The sequence below is a fragment of the Nothoprocta perdicaria genome, unplaced genomic scaffold, assembly GCF_003342845.1.
Source record: "Nothoprocta perdicaria isolate Ctin4 unplaced genomic scaffold, notPer1 scaffold_8, whole genome shotgun sequence".
NCBI classification, from domain to species: domain Eukaryota; kingdom Metazoa; phylum Chordata; class Aves; order Tinamiformes; family Tinamidae; genus Nothoprocta; species Nothoprocta perdicaria.
Window position 1 is genome coordinate 6,561,316 of NW_020456087.1, and position 27,908 is coordinate 6,589,223.

The window sequence follows — 27,908 nt, forward strand, 5'->3', positions numbered from 1 at the left end:
GATCAGATGATAATCTCAGATGCTACTTTGCAGAGGCCATTCCTTACAGAACCAAAAGTAAACTACAGAAAATAAGATTTATTAGAAACTACTTTGCTCAAAAGGCCAGCAAATTTGCAGTTACAGGTTTAGGAACAGAAATAGTGTCTTGATTTTCACTATTGCCTTTCTTTTCCTCTCCCCCCCACCCCCAACAAATGCAGCATATTGGAAATTGCAGCTCGGTGGCTCTGCATTATCTCTAATTCAACATGCAACTGCATTTGGAAAGGCAACCTATTTCGTAAGGAGCCATGAAAACCTGCATGACATGCACATTTGGCATATAACAGCTTCATAGACATGAATGAAGGCACGTTTAACAGTCTTGCACAACTCGTTGACAGATGCTGTTTAGCCATAGATGTTTCAAACGCTCGCTATGAAGACACAAAACCCACAGCTGGAAGGAAGCTCCTTGAAATGCCCCCTGACCAGCAGCACGCTGCTGCCCACACACCTAAGATACTTTTAGTCATTCAGAGTGGTTCTCAGCTTCCCAAAGACAGGCAAGCTAAATCTATCCAGAAAATGTTAAAGTTGTGGATTTCCCTCCCCACAAAAAAAGAGGGAAAAATTAAATAAATCAACCTACAGTATCTCCAAAGTGATCTGGAAATGGGTAAAGGTCTGGAATGGAGGCAGAGGAACTGGTTTCAAAAGCCTGTGCCCTCAGCCTCAGATGTTCAATTAGCAAAGACAAAAGAAGAAAAAAAGCTCTCCTTTCAGTTCTCTAAAACAGGAAAAMATATATATACTTTATTTACAGTAAATCTATACTGTTCCACACTCCATCCAGCAAATGTGTTGCTGACCATTTCTAATGCTAGATGGCAGCAATAGTGGTAACTAAAGTACCTTTCTTTCCAAACTTTTTATATAAGCCCTTTCCCCTCCTGCCCCATCATTTGTCCATTGTTTGAGGCCTCAGTAAGATTTATACTAACCTATCTTTCTAGTGCACTGTTAGGTTTACAGTATCCAAAGACAAAGCAAGATTTGGGTTGCTTTAACTGTCTTTGACCCTTTCAAAACCTTGTAGGAGTTTTTAAAACATACATGTCATTACTAACTTTGCATAGCAATAAAACAGGTTGGGATTCTTTCTTCCCCTTTTAAATAATCAGGCTGCAAATGCCCTTAATAGAAAATTCAAAACCTACCACCTTTCCTGGGTTACTGCTTGCTCTCAAGTAAATAACTTTTTCTCCTTCCACACAAACATTGAAGAATGAGAATTTCAAGTTACTTTTAYGTTTCCTTCAAGTTTATGCTTGAGCCATTTAGCTATACCCATAGYAGAATAATGATTTTTCTTTCCAACACAAAAGGACAATTACCAGATTATTGGTCTTCCAGTCTAGAGTCATAAGAATAAATCTGCCACACATTCCCTCGTATTCCTCTCTTAAGGTGCACAGTGGTCAGGCTATAGTCTTATCCAAATGACCATTGCTGGATCTCTGGGAGAAGTCAAGAGTACTGGTATACTAACATTCAGAATTCAAAAAAAGCCTCCAGGATGCCCCTCTTACTTTGGAGGGCAAGCTTATGATTTCCTTTATCTCTCTTGCCATATTTTATGTCAGGGAAGTTATTTCTTTTCCGCCTCACATAGCTTTCACCCATCTGCTGCTCAGGTTTAACAGTTTGCCATTGCACATTGCCTTTTCATGGCCCTGGCTCAAATGCAATAGCAGTTGCCCTCAGGTCCATTACTAGCATGACATGTCACTTGCCCTCAGGTCCATTACTAGCATGACATGTCACTTGCCCTCAGGTCCATTACTAGCATGACAATCCCACACCACGTCATGAACTGCTTCAGGGACCAGCAGCTCCAGCAGATCATACAACACGGCCAGTGTGGGCAGATGGCAAAAAAAAATATAGGTCTCTTTACTAGAGAGGGTATATCCGAAATGGGTGGCAGRGTATGGCATACACTGACAACATGGGGTTGTCACACTAACACTCCAGCATGAACACACACACAGAGGATCAGTTGAGACTAATGAGTGTGAGTGATAAATCCATCCACTGCTAGCTCTCAGCTTCGTTAAGAGCTATTCTGACTTGCGTAGTAAGTGCTGGCTGGAGAAGTTCAGGCAGACTGGAGATAACTCACAAGTTACTCAACATGTCTAATAAGTTAAAGAAAAAAATTATTCAAATACATGTTTTTCTGTCATTTGTGTCACAAAAAATTGTGATTTGAATAACCCTAATCCTTTGTCCATCTCATTGCTCCAACACAACAGAAGTAGTTACCTCGTGTAACAGACCAATCGAAACAGAATCACTGTTTCATCCAAATTACACACATGCAAATAAAGTTACAGAGTGTAAACTTAGGACAAGCAGCACAGAAATCAAGTCTAAGTCAATCACTGTTTAGTATTCATTTGTCAGGCTGCCAGAGGTATTTCTTCCTCTCAAATTCACATTTGTTATACAAAATAGAGTAGATAGAGAAGCTACTAAAATATCATTTAATTCCACATACRATCAACCTTCAGGACCAATGCATTGAGTGCCATCATTCTTCCATATTTACCAAACTTTTGGGAGAAACCAGTTGCTGTACTAAACAAACTGCAAATATAAAACATACAATCAATCCAGCTCAGAACAGAAAGGAAATGTTTTTACAAAATTGTGAACAGATGCATAGCTACTTCCACTCTGTCTTGGAACTGAAAGGGCAGTGCACCTGCACAGCTATGACTTGACTCGAAGAGTGAACAAAATCCAGTAGATGTGATGACTATCTAGACACAACTCTGTTTGGAAAGTCGTACTGTAGGAGAGTGAGGCCAATGTTATGCGCAGCAAAGTGATGAGCAGTCTGTCACTGGGTCCGTGGGGGGCATAACAGAAGAATACTCTCTACAAAAACCCAGCTTTTCCAATATCTCTCCTTGCCCACCAGCAGTCTGCCAGATTTTAAACTTGTAAAGCTCCTTCCCACTGAACTAGATTCCACCCCCCACCATAAAGTGCAAATAAGACTCATTTTTCCCAACTAGTCCCAACGATTGTTATCTTGGTTACTAGACTAGAGTGATAAAGAGCCAGTTGGCTGAGCCACTACCACTAGGCTTAGAAATTCTCTTTCTTTCTTTTTTTCTCTCTTTTTTTTTTTTTTTTTTTAATTAAAATCCTGGGTATTTTTTTCCAGCAAAAGGCAAAGAGAAAACAAGAGTTCCTTCTGCCATATGCAGACATGACAGGAGGCTGTCGTAAGTACCATCAACGTAAAATGCACATGCTAGACAGATAACAACCAGTGTACTCTTGTGCTTGACAAGAACGTGCCATGGTTCACTGGAAATGGAAGTCATCTTTGGGATCTTATTGTGCATAAAGAGTTCAGAAACAGTTGATTAGTCTTCGTTAAGAGCTGCTTCTCTCTTCCGTGCATCTATATTGAAAAGATGAGGTGGGGGGTAGGGAAGGAGAAAATAAACAGGTAAGCCAGAATGTTATGAAAGCCTGATTTGATAGTGTTTAGTGTTTACCTGAAAACTTAGAAACAGACTAAAAAACAATATTTTGTTTTCCATGGATAGCACTTTAAAAACTCACGATTTAATTGACTACTTGAATTGAAATTCTGTAAGACTTCACAGCTTGTTAACAAGACTGGGATAACTACAGTTCTGATCTTCAGTTTCCACAGGGTAAAGAGGCAATTCATGCAACATCTAAGTAACTCAGTAAACTCTCAGATTCCAGGTCCATTATCATTTCCTCCTCCTCCCCACTTTTAGTCCCTTGCTTATGATCCCCTTCAAGGGCAAAGGCTAATTTGTTTTTCTACCCATCAAGAACAGAAATTACAAAAATCTTTTCTGAAAAACACTGGACTAATCCTAACTTTGCCTGTGTCCAGCTGTGTAACATACATATTTAAWAGAGAGGAATGATGCCTACATGGCATTATAAGGAATTGCCTGAGGCAGTCCCTCCAGACCAAATCTTTAACTTATCCAAACAGTAAATCTGTGACACTGTACGGCCACAGGCAGGGCTTTAGAGAACATCTGGACACTCAGCCCATTGCTAGTATGTCATTTCTACAGTACAAGGAATTTTAGCTGGAATTAAGTTAGCTGGGATCAGCTACTCCTGGAYGTTTGCTGGGCTGGCCACAGTCTGCCTATGGAGCCTAGCTGAAAGCAGGTAGCTCTTGAAGGGCACCAAGGTCACAGCCACTCTAGAACCTGCCTGCCAAAAGATGATTTATACATATATTTTTAAATTTGATTTCTTTCTAACTCATGATCTACACATTCCGAAGTCATTATGAATATATCCACTTAGAAATTATTTGTAAATAAAAGACAAATCCCTTTTGCATTAGTGTGGGCCATGACTGCCTTCAATTAATGTAAAAGACAAGCCCTATTTGGCCAGAACATTTGAAGAATGTAATTATGAAATTGTTTATGTAAGCCTCATGACTATGTGCTAAGCACAGTCTGGAGGAGACAAATATGCCTCCCAAATAACAAAAGAAGAGCTTAGAGAGGTAACAGAGTCCTCTGCAACTGCAGYTGGGGACAGAGACTGCCAGTCTGAGGCCAGGCCTGCATTCTTTTCTGACAAAATTTTTATACTTTGTGTAAAATAACTGAAGAGTGATTAGAGAAAAACAAGTTCTAAATAAAATGAATGCCTTCACCACCTTACTACAGATTTACTCCCCTTCTCCCTCTGGCTTTAGAAATATCAAAATGCATTCAGTTCTATTCTGTGAACATTTACAGAAGTGTCGTACCAGTCAAGTTCCTGAACTTTTTTTTGGCTTCAGCTCTTTCTTCAGCATCAAAATACCACACAGTCATGGCGTATCTGTAAAAGACAGAAATAACATATTCTTTTCAACTTCTGCTGTTCAAGTAGAGCACTGGAATTTTATTCTTATGGAGAAAGCAAATACAGACTTAATTGGTTTAGTGGACAAAAAAAAAATGGGTGCAAATGGCACCTCTCTGTAGACAAACGCAGACACTGTTTTAAATGTGTATTTTATTAAGTACAGCATAAACATAGGTGAGAATTTCTGCTTGGAGGCACAGCAGAGTGCATACCCCTGGTGACAGAGGCCGAAAGTAGCTTACAGCCCCTGGAGCCTTACTCTGTTCAGGGATGCCCTTAGGCAGCCTGGGGGCTGCTCTAGGTTACACCAGCTTTCCATAGGCTGCTGACAGATGGTTGCCCCCAAAATCCCTCTATGAAACAGGGTAAAGGTGTAACGCAGCATTTTCCAGCTAAATAGCCCTGCCCAGTCTACGAAGTTTCTCCTGTCGCTGGCAAAGGGGCATTTCTTTTTCTGCCACATAAGAAATCTTACTGTTTAAACTTGTTCTTCCCCACTTGATGAGGGAATTTCCAGTGACTCAAAAGATACTATATAAATCCATTCACAATCCAAATATCTTTTATTTTTATGCCTATGTATATAGAAACAAATAACCAATTAATCACTATACGTGGTTATTTAATAATGTGACAGTGGTAGAACACACCGCTTTTCCCTGGCTGAATGTCTCTAACAAATATGCCACTTACCTCGTTGCATAAGAAGGCTGGACTTCGTGTGGGTTCCTTCGGTCTGACCAAAAAAAGAGTAATCTGTCAAAAATTGGCTCAACGTCTGCTACATAAGACTTGCCTTCYGGGAATATCCGAAGAATTCCACCATGCAGCTGAAAGACAAGGAAAGGTTACTTTGTCCACATCTAAAACACCCAGATATTTGAATAACGACTTGCTTTTCCCTACCCAGTACTAAGCAAACACTGCACAAACATTTAGTGATAACCAAGGAAGCTCCAAGACAGTGCCAGAGAACTGTAGACTGAATCTCTTGGCCACTTCATTTTCCCCATTTGTCATGTTTGAACATCAACATCTGACTAAATCAAATAATCCAAGGTGAAGAAAACTCCGTCCCTGCCATAAATACTGGACAACTTCTCAGTTCCCCATTGCACACCTCTAGATTAGGCAATACCCATAAGAGAAGTAAGGAWGCTGCAGCTGACCATTTTGAGATTGGACTCTCTTCCCAACACATATAAGAACGTGTATCTGATCTTGAGGAAGTTATCTTTTAAATGCTGGAAAGAACAGTGAAGTCCATTCTATCATTGTAGTTTCATACATTTTTGATTAAATTTAATCTCCCATTCATTTTTTCCCCCCATCTTATGAGATAGCCTGGTTTCTCCACCACATAATTTCTCTCCCTCTGTTTGCCATCATTTTTGGGTGTGGGACAGAGAGCTGTGGTCATCCACACATCCTGGAGAAACTTCAAATATACACAGGAACCATCCCTCCTCCTTGTTGCTGTCTGCAGGCTCGTTGGAGACTTGTGCTGCACAGAGTGCAAAGCAGAGTCTGTCAACCCAGCACTAATCTGATTTGGCACCTCCACACCACAAGCAAACCTCAGAAAGTAACAACCTGGATTTAAAGCAACACGGTTGTTTTGACATGCCAGCATGGTTATATCATGTCTCCTCCTGCATCATACTTGTATCATACTCTCCATCAGTGTCCTGGTTTCTGGTTAGCTTTTTCAATAACCATTCYGGTAACTCCTCATTTTCAGAGTAAGGATTCAGTGTACAAAATAAATTGTACATTTCCTTCTCTCTCATTTATGTCCCTTCCCCTTCTCYATTTCATTAGAAAAAGACATTTCCCTATCATCCTTTCAGTGAAGAAACATGGTTTTCCCCAACATTACATTTTGCAGTGGTTTCTAAATCTAAGTTCCTTTCTTTGGATTCATAACACTTCTGTTTATCTACAGAACATCAACCTATGATGGCCAAAACAGGTTAGAGAGATAGTAACATTAGGCAATATACAACTAATATTCCTGTGAGTGTTTTGGGAAGTACTATAACAGCAGAAGCCAAAAGACATATTCTGCAATTTTACAAACCCTTATATTTTATTTCTAACTTAAAGACATGGTAAATTCAAGGCTGATTTTATTGCTCAATAAGACAAGAAATGACAGAAACAAGAGCACTGTTCTGCCAGGTGACCCACTGATGGAGTTAGAGATGGAGGACCAAAAAGAGCCACCTGCTCATTCCTCTCGTGAGACATGCAGAGAGCTCTTCCTCTCATGAAAGGAGGTCAGAGATTGAGAAACACAGGGGAAGGTCTCTAAACCCTGTGAAAGCCCCAGATGGCTTCTGCAAAACCTCTTCCCAACTCCAACCTGCAAACTTTAAGGAAGCAGCTGACAAGGCTGCTGAGAAAAGGTTGTTTTCATGCTATCAGGTTCCTTAAGACAAGTCCTTCTTCAGTATTGCTGTGCCATTTGAAGATGATTCAATATGGTCTTACAAACCAATGCCTCACTAAAAAAGAAAAGTGTACCCAAGAACACACCCCAAAAAAGTGAAAAGATCAGTTCTCCAATTCCAATTGTTCTAACAAAAATTCATCTCTAATGAAAAATAAGCATGAACAGATCTTTCCTAGGCTCCTCACACATTAAAAGGAGGAAGAAAAATACAGATAAAACTGCCTAAAGATCTTCCATAGGTCAGCCTGAAGGACCAGTTTTAGGAATGATAAGATCCCAAATCAGGACTGACATGTATTCTGCTGCCAGAATCCACTTACTACTTATTGGAAAATGTTTTTCTTCCAGTGCTTCATTACTCTTTCTCTAAACAAAATCTAAGTGCCAGCAGCCCCAAACTGAGAAACTTTATTCTATAACAACAAAACATTATGTGTGCGGAGTAGGAGACAGAAAGATAAAAAAACAGTTCATATTCTTACTTCCAAAGGGTTGCTATAAACAGCAAGAAAACAAAAGTTAAGTGATGAAGAAGAGACCAGCTGTTCAGAAGTTCGCCTAAGTTCACAGAGCAACTGACAGCTCCAAAACTCTGCTGAAGCCRTTTTCTCCTTTATGCACTGCCTTGCCCCATGATTTACTCACCTTGGAGTCCCAGTTCTTATTCAGGTAATAAATACAGGTGATGCAGCGCCCGTCACCATTCGGATTGTCCACATGACGAACATACCCAGTTCCATTTCCAGGATAACAAGCGACCATGGCCTGAAAGAAACATAAAGATTATGACTCTGGAAAATGAATTCTCCAAGATGCCCATCTTCGCTTCTTCTCAGTCCCAATGCTGCGGGAGATACCACCAGCAGGAATTTCCATACAAGCTTCTTTCTCTATCCCAGACAGAAATTCCAAAGAGGAAATAAATGTTTCACAATGTATATAGCAGAGTTGAGATGGGGGCAGGGGGAGAAGTGCATGAAACAAATACACATATGTATGGTGCAAATTTACTGTTTGCTACAAGCTACGTGACTGTCATCTCATTATTTGAGGCAGTTTCAGCTAAAGTTTGCTTTGGTTTCTAAAGTTGAGCAGTCATTGCAGAACTGACGTGTCAGTCATAATGAGAGCAGATGGCAATCCCAGTAAGTCAAGCTTTAGGGACTAGAAGATATGAAGGATGATGGTGCTATCATATATATCCCTGTRGTCCAACAAAAATTGAGGTTCCCCAGGAGRAGTGGGTAAAAGTCCGTAGAGCAAAGTCTGCAGAAATCTGTAACTTTTTTGTGCTGTGTTTGCACAAGGCAGTGCATGTTTGCTTTCATGGACTGMGCCACAGAACTAACCAAACAGCTTTCAGAAGTGTACTTCTCTCTTTGATCATCTGCAGACGTGCTGATACAGTCATTCACAGTGCCTTTAAATTTCACCTTGAATGATGAGATAAGCCTAATATGAATGACTCCAAACCACAAGACTGAACTGAAGACAACAGGTAYTTGAAATTTTTTTATAAGCAAAAACACATTAAATTTAAGTTTGCATCATCAGCACTTTCGAGCAGTAAGGGCGCAAGAGGAGATGACCACCTGCTTGGTGGGGTGCCACATCTTTGTCCCATGATCACTCCTTCACTTGGTTGTAAGGASCCTTCCATACAGTTTGGTCCACTGAAACTGTGATAATAGAAGTCTCAGCCCTGTCACTCCAACATCTCCTTTTATTGTCTGTGAAGACGATGATCATTGGACAATTCAGGTTGAAGTTGCAGGCACCATATCCAGATATAGTCTCACCAGGGCTGAGCAGAGGGGAAAAACCTTTTCTCTCAACTATGCTGAGAAGCACTGCCTGTGCTCCTCTATAGCCTAGGAGGTTATTGTGCTGGGGCATCATTGCAAGGGGCTCTTCCTTCCCAGGTAGAGAACTTTGTATTTGTCCTTGTTGAACTTCACAAGGTGGCTCATTCCCCCATCCCATCCRGGTCCTTCTGTATGGCAGCCCTGCTTTCAAATATATTAACACATCACTCCAGCTTGGTGTCATTTGCACACTTAAGTACATTCYGCACCTACTCCAGGTCATGGATAGAGATGTTAAACAAGTCGGGTCCTTTGCAGTAACTATTTGTTACCAGCCTGCTTTCTGGCAGAGCATGACCTATTAATCACTACTGCCTCAGCCCAACCATCCAAACAATTTTTACTGATCAAGCTTTCCATCTATCCAGGCCATAAACATCCTAACTAGGACATAGAAAACTGTATATGCCTCTCCCATAAAATGAGGGTGAGATTGTGTAGTGCTTGGTTGACCTTCCCCTAATAATCTGTCAAGCACAGCTAATAACACTGAAGATGTGGCTTTACTAAGGCAGAAATTTAAATTTATTAGTAAGGAACCTTAGGGGTCTTGCTTTCTCCTTTCTAGTGGATGCTAAACCCCTACCATTTTATGCTGCTAGACACACCATCAGTTACAGTACATGCCACTGTAATCACGACTTTCTTTTGCTATGTTGACAAACTCTGGGACAAAAATTTCTTTTCAGTCAGGATAATAGATCCCTTGGACCCTCCGCTACCAAGGACAAGGGTCTGTATTCATAGGAGTGGGCCAGTTGGGACAGGCATACACATACAGCTGCAAAAACACTGCTCTGCATCTTAAGTCATGTACAAATTGGCTTTCACTGTTGCTGCCCCTCTTCTCCATAGCCACGGGCACAGGATACCTGCAGGCTGCAGCAGGTCACCAGAACACACAGACCAGCCTGGACACCTCGGGCCATGGTTGCTTCGGGCTTGATGCCCTGCAGCAGCAGGGGATTATGTTGAACAACAGCAAGTACCTTTAATTCCCAGTAATAAGCCCTCTTTGACCACGTTTGGCACTTGGCTAGATGCCTTGCTTTAGGTCCCATCTGCTCTATTGTGGTTCTACTGTTAGAATTGGCTGGTAGCCTCAAATTCAACAATATTTCATTGCTAGCCTGAGAACAACAGTAAGATCCAGGCTAAAGCCAGTACTGGAAACAAGTTTGTTAAGGGGAGAAGCCTGGCAGAAAGCAGTTCCAAGGGAGACGCATCCTATCAGGGCACCAGCCTTTGCACATCTCCTAGAGCTCATCACTGTCYGAGGGGCTCCCTCCATCCCTCTGCCAGCTCAGCAGCTCCTGCCTTCACCCTTCACAGTCATAACGGGCTGGATCAGGCTGAACAATTAACAAACACAGTAACTCCTGGCTAAACTTGGTCCCTTCTTTATACTGGGGAGCTCTACTGATCACTCCGCAAGGAAGATGCATGGCAGGAGCAAAGCTTCAATGTAGGCTGATGCATGTTGAAAATAACAACAAAATAAAAGGTATTAGCACAAAAGCRAAGGGCAGAGGCCACTGAAAGAGCACTGAATTGCCCAAATAACAATCTGATTGCATCAATAATAATATAAAAAAAGCTGCACAAGAATAATAGATTCCAGGCCAGATCCTAAAAGGGATTTAGGTGCTTTACTTCCCATAGAAATCTGGGCACAATGCCAGAGTTTTCCCCCGCTCCCACCATATAATGTTCTGTTAGAGGAGCACGTGCTTTCACTTGGAGACATTGATGCATTATTTATTTATTTACACTGTGCACCTTTTGCAACTGCAACATGCATAGTCCCTGGGGATGTACGAGCAGAACAATTCCCACAAATTCCATAAGCACTGGCTGTACTCTAAGTTTAAGTTAAAAGAAAGAAAAAAAGTTTTCTAGTGCAGCAGCAGCAAAGGGAGAAAAGAACAAGTGAAATATCCTTTTTCCTGCAGAAAATTTGAATGAAACCTTAAACAATGAAGGGAAATCATTCTGGTCCTCCTAGAGCCTGTTGAAACGCTACCAAGCTTTATCAGGGCACTGGCTGGAGCAGCTCCAGAGCACATCACGCTGGCCTCGGCGGGGACTCCAGCTGTTAGCACTGCTTTCGGATTCATTCAAAGCAAACAAGAAACAGGAGATGAGATGCGTGACCCAGACTTAATTTAGGTAACTGGTGAACATAAGTATTTGCCAGTTTAGTATACAGGCTAGCTATAAAAGATGGAGCCYGGATCACATTAATCAAAACACTTACCCCTCTAATAAATGATCAGAGCCTCAATAAAACACATTCTCTCTACATTTGCAGGTGTCCAGAAGAAGCACCCATTTGGGGGTCCTCTCTCCTCACCAATCRACTCCAACACCAAACTACCCACACCTGGCAGTAAGGGGGCAGGAATGTACCTGACATCCTTCTTTTTCAACCAATAAAATCCACAGCAATGAATCCTAGTTGGCTTAACTTTCTACTGCAAGGACTCAATGCAAGTTTCAGCAATGTCCCACCACCACCACCACACCTTGATAATAATACTTTTTTAAAAAAAAAGAAGTTCGTCTTTACTAGCCTACTCTTCCTAAATGTGCAAAATACACAACAGCCAAACAGTTAAAACCTGTGATATGTAGATACATGCATGTGCAATGACACGTGCACATCATAGTTGGTCAGCTAGATGACCATATCATTGGGTTTCAGGCTTAAATTAATGCCTACCAACTTGGAAAATAAAAGTAATCATCTGCACTATCATTATCAGAGATGGTAGKTTTCCCAAGAGGGTGCAAATCAAGCACCAGCTAAACAAGTAGTAATGCTGAGCATTGGCAAGGCACCAGGGATCATCAATAAGCTCCATGTTGCACAGAAACCAGCAAAAATAAGTTATTCCGAGGTCAGTTTCAAGTACTACACTCAAGTAAGCGTGAGCAAGTCATAATGCAAGAGACCAGCAAAGTTCAGAGAATAATTAATAAAAATAAAAAACAATGGTTCTTTCAATGTTTTCAATGTGTCTTTCAATGTTTTCAGTAGGCAGAAAATCAGATTTCTCTTAGCTGACARCCAGGACCACGCTGTGAGATATCATACTGCTCTATCTCATAAGACAACCAGAGTGAATTAATACTTGGAGCAAGCAGTGCAGAGGATGCTTTAGCTAGAAGATGCAGAGGATGTTTTAGCTAGAAGATGCTGCAAAGTGGAAACACACACTTCTGAAGTGGTGACGACAGTGCATTAGAGAGGACTGTTTTCCTTCCTCCTAGGACCAAGCCACAGCCTCCAGGTTTGCACAGCCTAGTTCAGACTGTATAGGTGATAACCTTTCATTGATGCTGCATTTTCCTCTCAAACTGAAGAAATTCTGACCTGCACAATTCACACCTGCCAACACAAACCACCCTTGCAGAGGGAAAAGTGGCAATATGCTTTTTCACTTTCTGCTCCTGTACACTGCAGAACAGCTGCTACTTTTGATCCTTAAGAGTGGATGAGATGTCTGCATACCACTCGTATATCAAATAGTTAAGTTCAGAAAGCACTTGTAAATTCCATTAGAAGGCAGCATTACACACAGACCCAAAGCAATACAGATCTACAGCATCACTAAGGTAGCCATCTGGAAAGCCAAGATATTAGTAAGAATTAATGGTGCTATGACCACTGCAGCTTCCAAATATGTTTTTATGTGGTTACACAGTTCCAAGCTACCCAAATTTCTGCCAAATATGTGGCTTTTGACCTTAAAACTGACAGTTTAAAAAAAAAGGTTGTTTGGGGGAAGTGAGGACTACTAACATTCACTTCATCAGCATAAGTCCAAGTGCACATTGTCCTCAACTAGGTTTTAGTTTGTAGATTCACATATTCTGCACAGGCAGAAAGAAAAAACGAGAGGCACACAGCATGCTCCGCATTAAAAGAACATGAGGAGTCTGACAGTTCGTGATCAAAGACAAGAGATTCTCAGCTGAGACTTGTCTGACACACAGGCACAACGGGGTGTTTCTTAAGCACTTTGGGGTGTTTCTTAAGCACTTTCTTGTTGCACCCAATTGTGCCCAAGTGTTTTCTACCGTGTAGCTTATAATGGTTAGAGATAAAATATTCATGACTATTATTAAGTATTAGTTTGTTTGAATTTATGAAAGTTAAAACACTCAGCTGCTACACTGAAGCATAAACTAGGAAAATTGGAGTAATTTAATAGTCTGTGGAGATGGGAAGGAACAGAGGGAAGATTATGTTAAAACACTAAAATCAGAGACATTAGCCTTGTGTCTGTTGGAAGAAGAATTGCCAGTTCCACTTGTGGAAGGATTAGCCCTACTCCCTCTGGTCGCACATAAAATTGGATACAGTGGCAGTGCTGCCTCGAAAGTAGTACTTCATTTACTTACCCATTACTTATTTTCATTTCTTTAGTCAAACAGATGCTGGGTCTACAGAGCTAAAGTTAACATAAGGTTTTAACCAGCTTCTTACTTGGAATGAAGGCAGGAGAGGGGAAAGGGTCTGAGCAAGGAACTGTTTTTAGGAACTAAGAATCATTGAGGAAAAGGTGGAATTTGACAAAGCAAGCCACATCAACTTCCATCTTCACACTGAGCACTAAATCCGAGCCTTATTGAAGAACTCTAAAAATGAAGGAAAAAAAAAAACACCAGAAACAACAGAAATCCTAGGACAGCTGCCTTCTTTCATGAAAGCAAACACAGACTCCTTACATTTATCTACGAGCCCAGTTTGTTGAGGACATCCCGAGCAAGCCAGCAGCGCATTGAAGCAGCTTTACAAGATGAAGGTGCCTTAGTCGCAGGCGCTAAGTGTCTAATCAAGGGTTGGATGAGGACTGACAATCAAGATCAGGAAAGACAGATAGGATGTTGTGCTGGTAGATGGCCCATCTACAGAAATGCAGATGTCCAAATTAACATGATCACAGCTATGTTCACTCCATATTCAACCTCCCTGAAAGCTTGAGACAGAACAAGACAACACTTCCCTGGAAAGGGACACAGCAACACAAGAACATACACATTCTCAGAATTTCTCCTTTTATCACACTGTTGTTTTCATTCCCCCCCCCCCCCAATTTTTTTCCTCTTTTTAATACTATTTTATTTATTTATTTTTACTACCATCTGGGGCAAGAAGAACTTTACAAGACTCCTGTTTCCACAGATGGCATTTTAAGCTGGGTGATCTGATACTTGCTTCTCTCTTGAATTATGTGACCTTGATTGTCAGATTCAGATCACCCAGGAACTGGAAATAAATAAATAAATAAATCACACCTCTCCCTTTTTGCTTCATTTGGGGCTTTAATACTGTTGCCAGGTGCACAAGTTTCTTTGCTACCAGCCAAAACACTGATATCTGCTATTATAATTTTCATAAGATGGAAGACTGTTCCTGCTTATTATCCTCACTAAYCACTAGAACTAAGGGTAGAAACAAAGAACTACCCAGAAGAGCTCTGGTCACAGATTATTATCATGCCACACAGCTGTTGATGACTGGCATGCTATCTCATAGCAGCTCAAGGAGCCCCTAATAAGCTTTCAGATCTTGTGGAATCTGTCTAGGAAGCTAGATCATAGATTGATGTTGCCTTAAAAATGAGCTCCCTATTAAATGAATCTGTGAAGGGGCCTAGGAAGCTTTTCTAATGATTGACAATAAAATTTAGCTCTTCATGGCCTGAAGAGTCCTATTAATGTGAAGGACAGCTTTGTCTTGTGAAGTTTTTATTTCTTTTCTTAGCAGATCATCCACTTAGAGATAAATCTGGATGCCCTTCAAGTTGAAGCCAGCTGCCAGGACAGTGACTCTGAAGGAGGAACGCGTGGAACAGCCATGCCTCGCATTAACAGTGGTTGTCTTTGACTGTCAAGAAGCCTGTGAACTAAAATTACTGCATCTTGGACACAGTGGGGAGTTTTGCTAAACTCACCCTGTTGCTGCATACTTCCTGTGAGCCTACAGAAAAGYGGCTATTTGCGAAGCTGCAAAAGGAGCCAAGAGAGGGAGAAGCTGTGTAAGCTTCCAAGGAGGGGTATCTCATTTGTGTTCCCCGAACAAAAGAGACACAGACTATTCACCTTCCTCTGTACATTTTCTAGACAGTATTTTTAAAAGCGAAATAAAATAACATCTCCTTGCTTTTAGACCACCAGTCAGAGCAGAATACAAAAAAAAAGTCCAGAGGATTACAATGGTACTTCCGATCATTAAAAGCACTGATCTCCTYCCTTATATATTTAATTGGTCTACATATTTCTGCACGCAGGTCAGCTAGCACTTTTGCCCCATTCACCGCTCCTGTGTTGCGCTCTGCCATGGGTAAAATCAGGTACGATTTTTATTTTACGTGATGCTCTGACCTAAAAACTACATATCAGGCTGAAACACTCCTCGGTGCTTGTTCTCTGTACGTGCACAGAGACAATGCACTTTTCAGAAGAGATTCACTTGCTGTGACAAGCAGACTCACCATCGCTTTAGGACCTGAAAYGTAAAAGGCTATTGCCAGTGAATTAGTTTCAGTCAAGGATATTCAGATTAAGTCTCCAATTAGCAGCTGTAAACGTGCGCAGTGCATCAGTGTATCAATAGGAGCAGTTTCAGTTTAGAGAGMCCGCCTGCCCCTTCGCTGCCGAGCGCTGGCTCCTGGCCAGCTAGATGATGGCTTAATGACAGTGCTACGTGCAGAGCGTGAGGCTATCGGCAATCAAACACAAACTTTACTCCAGAGTACACTTCACAGAGAAGCTGCGGGGGGAAGAGGAAAAAACCCACGCTTACAGTACAGGCAATCAAGGCACTTCTCCTTTCTGGTTCTTACTGGTCTCCCTTGCCCTCCTGCATGCACTCACACTTCTCAGACACATTGCATCTTTAAAGAAAAAAAAAGTTAAAAAAAAAATATTATATATGTTATATATATATATATAAAATATATATAATATATAATATATATATAATATATATAATATAATATATACACATATATATAATATTATATATTATATATATATTATATATATATATAATATAATATAATATATACACATATATATTCTATATATATATGGTGCTACTATATATATATAGAATATATATGTGTATATATTATATTATATATATATGTATATATATGTGTGTATATATTATGTATATATGTATATATTATATATATATAACCTCCCACACTCACAAAAAAAAACCCCACACATTTATTTCAGGTTAAATTTTATGGTTCTTTCTGCCTGTGCTTGAAGCTCTCTTTCATCACCCAAAACTTCTGGGCCCCACCAAATAAATCAGGGATGAACTGTACTAATGAGAAAGCATCATAAACACATAGTATAGATAGGGAAAGTGTCCCTTGTAATGAGTCCCAGGGGATACAGTGACAACTCCACCTCTGTAGAAAAGCAAATTCATAAGTGCAAGCTCATTAAGGAAATCTGTAAGGACCCTCCCCATAGCGGGGGTAAAAGCACAGAAACCAGAAAATACATCTTCTGGAGACTGTTCTCATCTATTACATAGGATAACTTCATAGCTCTGTAAATATTCAATCCTTTTATACCTTGTCAGCAATTAAGAAGTTTTGAATTCCACTATTAATCACCCAGAAGAGTATTGACAGGGTGTCCGATACATAGTACCTTTTTCCTGCAATACTTAAAGAAGTTCTACGTGTTTTGAGGCTCTTGTGGGTGCATTAACATAAGTCACAGCCAGAACACRGGCAAGCCTTATGTGGGAGTTTTGCTCCTATCAGCACTGCCTGCGTTGGCCAACATTCCTTTTTCATTATTATTCATTTATTTTTAACCTGTGGACCCACAGAGAGTGAGTAATACTGCCCACAAGGCTTTATCAGTCCACATGTGGTATGGCGTATACATAACATTTCTGTGCATGTTTCACTTCTGGGCACATTTCACTTGGGGGGCAGCCCCAAGGCAGCGGAGGCACAAGTGGTTACAAAGCCACCACCCCCAGTCCAGGCTGGCCGTGGGAACCTGGGACGGGCTGGTGGCCACAAGCACCATGGGGCAGGGTCCCTGCAGCCCAAAACGTTCCCAGCTGGAGCACTGGAAGCAGCCTGGCCAGCACAGGAACAAGGTTCAGACAATCACCATCACGCCCAGTAGGTCCCAAAATACCTCAGCATCCTTCCCAAATTCTCCAGACAGCCYTGGCAGTTGGAGCTACTGACATTTTATTGCACCACATGAACAGAGATGAACGCTGCTCAAGAGTTTGCTGTCACTGCAGTAGCACCAAATTCAGGCTAATCGATGAGACCTGCTATCTCCCATGTTAACTTTGGAATTAAGATCTCTAACTCACCCCCTGCCCATCTTTCTCCCCCACCACATTTTACTACGCTGCCTAGCTAACAGCACTGAAGAAAACGGAAGTTTGTGCAAGTGCGTATTTATGGGTAAAGCCTATAAAAATACCAGAAATCTATGCCGCCTGCAGAGGGCATGGGTAGCCTTAAACTGCGCATGGCCTGCATGTTCCGGCGTACCCTCCGACATGCGGGCACAACTCCAGCCGTGCCAGCCGTCCATCTAGCGCACGGGGCAATTGCAGGGGGTGAATGTGTATGCAATGACGCAGCAGCTTGCCACACGGAGAGGAAAACAAGCTATTCCAAGTGCAGCTCTAAGGTCAGGCAATAAAAGTATATTAATAAAAAGGGCTAATAAGCATGTAGTGCCTCTCCAACTGACGTACCTGGTATTTGCAGCAGTAAAAATTGTGCGTAGACAGAAACGAGGCAACTCTGACCAAAGTATGCATAAATACACGCATGCACACAAGACAGTCAATTACATCCTCCACCCTATGTTTGCGCAGCTCAAGGCTATCCACAAGAGCACTCAGCTCATACACAAGCAAGGGCCGGCTTAGTTACAAGCCTGCCTCAAATCCAGCTGAGAGGCAACACCAGAATCCAGATGTGAATTCCGGCTGCTGACTCTCTATGTCCGTCCTTCCCTGGGAGCAGGACTCTCGCATRGATTTCTGCTGCCACCACCTGACAGAAGAGGCCAGCCCTGAGCGGCGGCCTTGGCCTGAGGTGCCAGCCCCTTGCCAGGACACRGCCACAGGGCGCCCTGGTTTTCCAAGGCCGGGTTTGGGACTGTGGCCGAAAGCAGTGACGCTCTCTGGCATGCCCGTCTGCAGGAAGCCCAGAAGCTGCCAGGCAGGGAGGTGTTCTCGCTGGTGAGAGTTCAGGACGTGTCCTCAGGATGCGGAAAGCCTGGTCTACCTGGCTCCATTCCCTCTTTTCTCCTCTTCCTCTCCACAACCTCCTTCCTCTCCAACCTCCAGCACATAGAAAGTAACTCCGAGCCACCATGGAGGCAGCGGAGAGCCGAGTGGGCTGCTCCCAATGGGCACCTGTGGGATGGACACGGAGATGAGAGAAGGTGGTTGCCCAGAACCAACTGCCTGGGGAGATGAAGGGCCTGGATGAGGGATGCAGGCCGGGGTGCGAGCCCCCCTCTGCAGTGGGGGGAGACRAGGGGGGCAGATCAACTACACTTTACTCCTCCACAAGCAGCTAACTCTGGCCCCACGTGTTAGAGTAGGATGGTTCCTTTAAGCCACCAGTGAAAGATCAAGCYGTGCATTTAGAAATGCAGTGGTGAAACGCACAATTTCAACACTTAAGCCTTTGATCACTATCAAATGTGGAATTACAATATATCTGGCAATGAGGACTGGCATATGCTAACCCTCTCCTTGCTGCTCCTGCAAAAAGGAAGTCTAAAATACTTAACCAAGCAGCAACCTTTCCTGCTGGTCTGCTTCAGAGACCATGCTCGTGCTTTACAAAGACGACAGTACAAGTTAATATAAGGAAACAGAAATGTTAGTGAATAGTGTGAAGAACAGAATTATCAGAATATCCTGGGGGACCTTTCTCTATTTCCATGTGCAGTCACATGCCATGGTTTATATGCCTTAGTTACAGTCTTTACACTGAAGCTCCTCCTTTCCTGCCTTCAAACCACTTCTCAAACCACTTGGAGCAAATTCCCTCTGGAAAAATCAGGWGGGAAAAGTACACTCACACCTTCTGCAGTCTTTTGAAGCAAACACATCATCCTAAGCTTGTTAACAACCTGGGAATAGGCACACTAATTGCTAAGAGCCAATTAATGTTTTTGCATCTCCTCTCCCAAATTCCCCCGTGTGCTCTACAAGTTGTTCCCGCAGCTCCATCCTGCATGTAGCCATGTGCCGGGCACGCGTGCAGTCCCCAGGGCCTGGGAAGAGTGGGAGGCTCCAGGATGGTASCTGGGAGCTCCACTGCCCAACAAGGCCCTGTGCCGCAGGCCATCTCCGTGCAGTGCAGCATTCCTTGTCCCAGCTCACTAGCATCTGATTGCCTGCATGCATTGCTGGAACAACCACTACTGTTAACAGCGTAATTYGGGTTTTTTGCAAGTTAGTCAATTGCAAAGGTCAGATAAAAATCATAATGATTATCCATRATGTGAAGAGTGCTGATAGTTAAGTCTTTTGTGAAGGCGCTCCCTCCCAAGGCAAAATTTAAGGATAGTCCATATTTCAAATCTAAGGCAAAAAAATGCTGATAAAACCTTASGGCAGCACAGAAATCAATGCAGCTTCTCCTTAGGTATTCCAAACATACTCTTAAAGTATTCTAAATCAAGCACCTACGGATGCACTTAAGTCCCATTGATTTCAAAGAGTGTTTAAGAAAGCACTTAAGTGTGTTGCTGAGCTGGGCCCAAACTTTAAAGACATTTGCATCATTGATTTGTATTAAAAATAAGACTCAGTGCAAGAAATAAGATGTAAACAACCATGACAATTATGATTAGGATAATAAAAGAATGCAAGCTTATTTTTTGTTTGGATTTTGAGGTTCACATTCACAGAAAAGAGTCAGTTGCAACTAAAGGATTCACATAAATTAGAGATAGATTGTTATTCAAAATAGCAGTTAAATAAAGCTTTTTTGCTACAAAGTGGGATTCCTTGATGTTTGCAAAAGATGTAGATATCCTGTCATTTCCAGCCGGCGAGGCTTTGAACAAACTGCATCTTTCTAGGCTGTGTGAACAAAGCACCAAACCACACACCTAGAAAGTTTATTCTGGTTGAAAATGAACAGTGTAAAGCACTTTGTACTTTCTCTTAAAAGAAGAAATCCCTCAAATCTCTTACACTTTACGTGTTTTTATTTGTGTAAAAAAAATAGAGCGGTAAGTGGTTTGTTTAATCAGCTGCTTTCTATTAAGTGCTTTGCATAGMGGCATCAAGTTCCTTTCTCTACTGATCTTATCGTAATGCAATGACAAGAGAAAAATGACTGTCCAGAAAAGCCCCTTCCTGCACCCGGGCGACAGCAGGCGTGCACGTGGGAGGCTGCTGAGCAGCGAGGGCACACGGAGCTTGCAGCCCGCTCCCCTCGCGCCGGCGCGCTGACAGCGACGTGCCGTGAGCAGCTCAGGCAGGAGGGCATGGACAACGTGCGCTTCCTTCAGCCTCTTCCTTCCTCCATCTCGCTGCCTGAACAGCCAGAGAACTTCCTCCCGCTTGGCTGACCAGCCCTGTTACCCCTTTCTAAAAGCCATAGAAGGTCTAAAACAAACTGCATGTAACAGTAGGGGGAGGTGCCTTTTTGCCACATTAGTGAGAAGGCACCAGTGATGGAGCCAAAATCTATAGGAGAGGCCACTCAAAGTAGTGAACTCAAAAAACTTTGATTTTGTAAGGGCCATCTTGAAATATTTGATCTTGTAGCATCTAGATCTTGAAGTATTGATCTTGAAGTGTCTAGACTATTCAGYAAACATCAAGATTTTCTCATCACTGGTGCACTCATGTTTGGGCTGGTGTGGTTTTAGCTTTTCCTTGTATTTCATCCTGCCACAAGCGGAAAGGAATTGCTGTTGAAGCCCACTATGGCTGCCACCACAATCACTTTGGGTAGTGGGAAAGGGAAACCTATTCCCAAAGACAAGCAGCAGCCCTGGAGGATAAAAGGAAGGAGAAGAGAATCCCCAATATTAAATTAAGCAAGTTGCTCAAGAGGTGACATGAAGGATAATTTATTATATCTACCTAACATACTGCTTCAAGCCACCACCCAGATAAGTTTGGAAGTTAAAGAAAGAAGACTTCACTGCACAAAGACACCAAGGTTAACACAGACACCTGCAATTCTTAACGCCAACAAACAGGTTCACATTTACCATGCAACACTCTCCTGCGTCAATCAGAGTAATGAGTATCCATGTATCTTCATTTGTACACATACGGTTACCAGCAGTCAGCTCTAATGAACTGAATTATTCATTATTAAACACTTTGGAAAGCAGCTGTGTACAAATATTAAGAGCAAGGACCAGCTCTTCTCTCCCAAACACAGCTCAGAAATACCTTGCCTTGCAATACTACCACCCACAATTCTGCAAGTTCAAGAGATAAAGCAATCTTGGAACTAGAGGCATTCACACCACCTGGGTAAGGTCTGCACTGACATTTATTGTACAATAAGCTCTTATGGAGAAAAACAAATTCTGGGCAGCACGTATACACTTAGGACCTGCAATAATAGGAATGTTGGCAGACACACAAGCGAAGCTACTGCAGCCAGTCTGTGGCTATAAGAGTCCATGTAGTGGGGCTGGGAAGGCCTAGTACCCGCGGGCTTATGGGAACAGACAAAAACGCATTAAAAATGTGCTGCCAATACATGCCAGATTTTTGGATTTTTGGCAAAGCAGAGTTTTGCCATCATTTTATCACACAAGAGTCTAATAAGGCAATAAATCTAAGCACTGCTTGACTGCAGAACTACAGACAATGTAGTTAGAAAAATAAAAATAACTTGCCCTGATCCCATAAATACCAATACACGTGCACAAACTCAGGATACACGGACCACTCTGTTCTTTATGCTGTCCCAGAGCACACACGTATTTCCCTTTTCTTGCTGGATTAGCCAGTCTTCCTCCGTGAGACTATGGCTGTAAAGCACACGGACAGACTCTTAAAACAACACTGTAAGAAAGGTCGCTGGGTGGTCACAGACTTCCCCTGCACAAGAGGAGGAAAAGAGGACCAACAACAGCCTTCTGGCTGGAAAGTGGTCCCGTCTAACGCACACTGATGACAACGCATTTTTCCAATGCCAAGAGCAGAATAAGTGTCCTGGTGCCCTCAGTTCAGGCTCTTGAGTGATAATGGCTTCCAAATTAAGTAACTGTAGTTTAACACCTAATTACCAGCTTAAAGACCATTCAAAGGAAGTTATCCATGTGTTTAAACTCAGCTGTGGACATGCACATAACTGCCTGTAAAATATTGACCTGTTTCATGAGAACCTATCCCTGTTAAGCAAAGAAACAAACAGAGGTTCATCAATTACCTGTTTCAAAATAGCATCTTTTGAAAATTTCAAAAGGTCATTGATCATAATTTGAGGAAGAACAAGACCTAGTATTCCCAGGTTTATACTCATCTAATGCTATGATTGTCAAGTAAAAATTATGCATTCCTGTGTATAATTAACCAGACTAACTAATCTTGCTCGACAAACACAGATATAAACATCAGTTTTGACCCTGAGCCAAGGCAACCGCTCCAGGATTTCTGCCAATGCTGAATTCCTCGGTCTGATATCATAAAGTGACTTGTCTCCTGTATTTASAGTTCCAGTGGCTGTGGACTCTGCCAGCAGCCGGCCAGAGAAACAGATTTGAACTTGCTCGTTAGGCTAGAACATGTGCATTTGATTAGAAAAAAACAGAAAGAAAAATTACACATATTTCTTCTGGGTGGCAGTATGCATCAGACCTCCCATTGTAAACTAATTGAGGTATGCTGCTATGCAAGGATCATAAAAACCCTTTGTAACATATAATAAACTGCTATATTCATACTGGTAGTATTGCACTACAGCTCTGTAGCCGGGTTCCTGTTATTCTGTTCCTTACATCTTGCAGTTAAAACCAGAAGATGCAGGGGTTTACTTTACATTTGAACTGTCTAGTATAAATGTGTTTCTTTATCTTTTCAAGTAAAAGACATTTCACCTCATTAATAAGAGGGATTTAGTGGAAAAAACCCACACATATACACAAACATACAACACACAACTCATCAACAACCCATAGACAGGAGGTTGTTTCAGGAACCACCCAAGAACACCCCATCCTGCAGAAGATCCAGGCGCTCGCTCTGTTTTCCTGAGGCCATGCCAATAGATGAGCCACACTTCTCCCGCAGCAGGTAGACATGGCCTCCAAGTGGAGAAAACATCCCAGGAAAAAAAGAGTAAAACCCTGAAGCACATTTTCTAAAGAGCTCATCCGACATCTTATATTAGCATCAGRCCTTCCTCCCCGACGGGAGCTGATAGCAGCCGGGCATGGGCTTCATGATGCGGCGGTGTCCCTTCAGGCCAGGGCTCCCGGCCATGCCCAGCCATGGGGCTCCCGGGCCTGCAGGAGGCCACGGGACCAGGCCAGCACCCGTTCCGAGCCGCGGCAGGCACGGGCGGCACAACCGTGGGGCGAAGTCCGCGCCATGCGGGGCTGCGCCCGTTCAAGCGCCCTCCGTCCCGGCCAGCAGCRCCACCCTCTCTGCCCCAGAGGCAGGACGCCGCTGGCAGCACTACGCTGGTGAAAGGCCCTGCTCTGGGAGCAGCCGAAGGAGAAAGGGGGAACCACATCCACCTGCTGGCAGCTAAGCCATCCATGACTCCCGCAGGAAAGCCCTATTACATCCCTGCCTGGGGGCCTGCCCGCTGCGCGAGGCATGTCCTGGCTCCCCCACCCCTGCAGCATTCCTAGGGTAGCCAAAGGGATGGGTATCCCGAATGCTGCAGYGTTTGGAACATCTGCAGCTCCAACTTCAGACCCTGTGCAGGAAAGCTTCACAGGCTGCAGCAGGTCTTGATGCCATGCCTACATCTCAGCTACGCTCTCTAGCAACAGGCTCATCATGGAGCACCCTCTATCATCTCCACTGCCAAAATCTACCCCAAACTCTGCCAAGCCTCAAGGAGGGGCTCCCATGCCAAGAAGGCGGAAGCTGCAGTAAATCCCCTTGGTACTCATGAATCCCAGAGCACTCAAGGGCATCCCGGGTGACCAGCCTCAGCAGGAGGCTGTGGCGTCACTTCCCTGCCTCACCACTGGCTAGCTGTCCCATACAGAGCTGCAGCAGAGGGGACACGTCCCTCAAAACCCACRTCCTTCAAAACCCAAGTGACCTGGGCCTTCGAAGCCAAGCATCCCTCCGCACAGGGATGTGAGTCTTCTCACGCCACCAACAAAATGAACCCRGGTCAACTCTGCTTGTGGTGAGATCCTTCACCACGAAACTACTATAAAAGAGGAATCATTGCATTTTATTAGTAGAAAAAGGAAATTCTCATTTAAAAGAAAGCAGAAGCTAACACTGTGTTGGCTCTGTTAGCAGAAGAGTCCTTCCAAAGACAGATCAGGTTGCTTTTCTCTCTTAAGAGTGTCAGCTAAATATTTTTAAATATGACTCACTGCAAAGATAGATTTATTTTGTCTGCAAAGATGAAATGCTCTATTTCCTTATCAATTCCCAAACAGCAACCAACAGCTCTTACGGGTCTCCAGTACCCTTATAAAATATAACTTCCATCTATTCTCTTTGATGCAACTTGACCTTCTTCAAATGCTGTTGAAAGTCATTTGGAAACAGCAAGATCCTAACCAACTCAGTTCTCATAATATGCAGCCACAAGGAAAGCTGCCTTTATTTTATAAAAGTTTTCCCCGGGCTTTCTTCTGTTTTTGTAGCTAACATGAAGCACATTGCACTAAGCTGCAAGAGAGCTTATAAAAGTTCATTTACTAAGCAGCCCTCTCCTCCTATTCCAATACATAAGCTGAAAATTAAAGTCCTACCATTGTTTTAAAAGCACAAAACTCTGAAGAGTGGTAAGACTGGCACTACAAAGATTAATTTCCATGACAAGAAGAGTTATCGTGTAGCCAAAGGCTTGCATTTTAAACAGATTGTTCTGGACTCTCAGGACAATCTGTCTTATACCTGTATCATCAAGCCATGTATCATAACAGAGCACATAAAGCCACAAAGTTCTCGTCTAGTTGTATGGAAGCAAAAATAGACATTGAGCTCTGCAAGTTTTCTAGGCATCCAAAACATCAGAAGTATTTTTGATTGGTGTGTAATCTACTTGACAAAATAAATGTATTCTGAATTTAAAATTGGGCTTTTTACATACAGATTCACGAGACTTTCAAAAAGGTAAGAAAAATGAGCTGGGCTAGTGGTGGAAAGGAAATGTCCATAGATGACGTGAGAACCTACATGCACTGTAGGAGTCATTTGGTTAGTCAGAAGTAATCTTCCTGTTAAAAGTGTCCCAGATCTCAGGTACAGCTAACAACTGCTACTTTGGAGCCTCACATATCCATGATATTCATAATTATTATAATAAAAGGATTGGTTACTCTTAATTTCTGATGAAATTCACTGGTATTTTACAAGCTACACTGAGTTTCCTTCAGTCCTGGGCTGCCGTGCCGTGTTTCCATGTGCTGTTTGGAGTCTAACACCTTCCATGCTAAAGAACAGGAACCAAAAGGATCTCCAAGTGAAGTAGTTTTGTATCTGTTTTGTAAGATGTGCTCTGTTATTATTACTTGTACACAAATGATTGCAATAACTAGGTTTTAAAAATCACCTCTACATACCCCAGCTCCCCCTCCAATAGACCCTTCTCTGTAGTCAGTTCCAAGTGCTCTCATGCCTCTAGCTGCCTCTCTTATCCCAAATGCCTTGGTAAAAGTGCTGGACAAGCTCCTTTCACATTGGTATAATTTTAACGAAAACTTCTAGTTTTCAACCAAGTGGCTGGTAACATATTTTGAATGTCAAAAAGGCAAACAGAAGTCACCCAGAGAACTAAGCTGTCCTTAAAAATATATTCTACCAGACTAGTTGTAGTTCCTAACAGCAAACAGAATTGCATTAGGAAGAAGTGAACTCCAGTCTACCCTCCTTTAAACTAAATCTATCCAAGCTTTCACTGGACTGATCAACAGTCAACTGGGACTAACCATAAGATCAATGTTTCGACCTTCTATTAATCCTGCTGTTGTCTTTTCTTGTGTACGCAAAGTTTTTAAGTTATGTGCAGTTTTTAAGGTCTTTCGAAGCACCTGGTAAATACTATCATATTTATTATTTTTCATTTTCTAACAGGGAAGAAGAAAAAAAGAGAAACCTCAGCACCACTTAAAAGTTACTTAGTTGAAGACAAGTTAAAACCAAAGGAAATAGCAAACATTTGTTTTTTTACAACACTTTATCTCTTCAACTTCTGGCTCATCCCAAGAATAAGTGAATATATTTTTAAATGTGCTATATATTACAGAACGCAAGTCATGAATAAACAAGTAGGGACATTTTCAGCATTCAGGATATCAAGAAAAGTTAGTTCCAGGCAGTCTACCTTGCCACAGCCAAAGAGATGAGGGAAGAAAAGCCACGCCGGCCCAAACCGAAGTGATGACACTGCAAGTGCAAACGAATTTCAGGGGAAAAGGAACTTAAAGCACCCATGTACTACGGGTCTTCTCCTTTCTCAGGAAAGGAAAGCCAAGGAATCTCTGTCCCCTTCAAGAAGTTTGCTGTGCCCAAACGGGGCAGCCTCGCTCCTGCAGCGCTGCGCACCGGGGGCACCCAGGATCACTTCTTTAACTGCAGGAGCCCGGCACGAGGGCGCTCCTGGGGACACCAGGGCCACCAAAGCCGGGCACGAGCGCCGGGACGGGCGGGAGAAGCAGCCCCGGCCGAGGCGGGAGGGGTTTTGCAGGGATCCTGCGGGACCCGACGGCGGAGCCCGCCGCGCCGCGGGGACCTGGCGCTGTCCCGCCGGCACCGCCGGCCCCCGGGCGGCCCCGGCAGCCGCCGCCGGCGGGGGCACCGCGGCCGCCTTCTGCAGCGCACAGCGGCACGTGCCGCGGGGGGACGCGGCGGCCCCTCACCTTGGAGCGCTCCTTCACGTAGTACTTGCCGAGCCGGCTGCCGCAGTACATGACGAGGCGGTCTATGAGCGTGAGCAAGAAGCTGATGGCCTCGCAGCCCTCCTCCGTGCCCCCGATCCACTTGATCTGGTCGCCGCGGAGGTGCCGCTTGGCGACGCCGCGGCTCGGGCCGGCCAGCTGCCCGTCGGCGAGCTCGCCGTCGCGGTGCATCTGCTGGACGCGCTCGAGCACGCGGTCGCCCAGCACCTCGCCGAGGAAGTTGTCCAGGTAGCAGAAGCCGATGTCGTGCAAGCAGGGCACCACGTACTCCAGCGCGATGCGCTCCAGGTCCAGCCGCATCATGTGCCCCAGGGGCATGGCGCCCCGGGACGGGGACGGCGCCCGCGGGGAGACTCCGCTCGGCTCGGCTCGGCTCGGCTCGGCGCTGCGCTCCGCGGGCGGCGGCGGGACAGGGGCGAGCGGAGCGCGGCAGATGGCCCCGCGCCGTTTAATACGCCGGCTACGTGCGCGATGTGTTCTCGCGCGCCGCGGCGGCGGCGGCGGCGCCACGTGGGTGGAGCCGCGCGCCCGCGCTCCCGCCCGGCACCGAGCGC

At 43.5% G+C, this 27,908-nt stretch overlaps 1 protein-coding gene across 1 annotated transcript; it reads right to left on the minus strand.

Moving 5' to 3' along the window:
• On the minus strand, positions 1 to 27,691 carry EGLN3 (egl-9 family hypoxia inducible factor 3). Its single transcript, XM_026051800.1, has 5 exons — positions 27,316 to 27,691; positions 8,024 to 8,143; positions 5,617 to 5,753; positions 4,823 to 4,896; positions 1 to 3,463 (listed from the first exon to the last, which is right to left on the minus strand). Exons 1-5 carry the CDS (start codon positions 27,670 to 27,672, stop codon positions 3,426 to 3,428), a joined length of 726 nt encoding a protein of 241 aa, XP_025907585.1. The 5' UTR covers positions 27,673 to 27,691; the 3' UTR covers positions 1 to 3,425.
• Between the last annotated feature and the right edge of the window lie 217 nt (positions 27,692 to 27,908).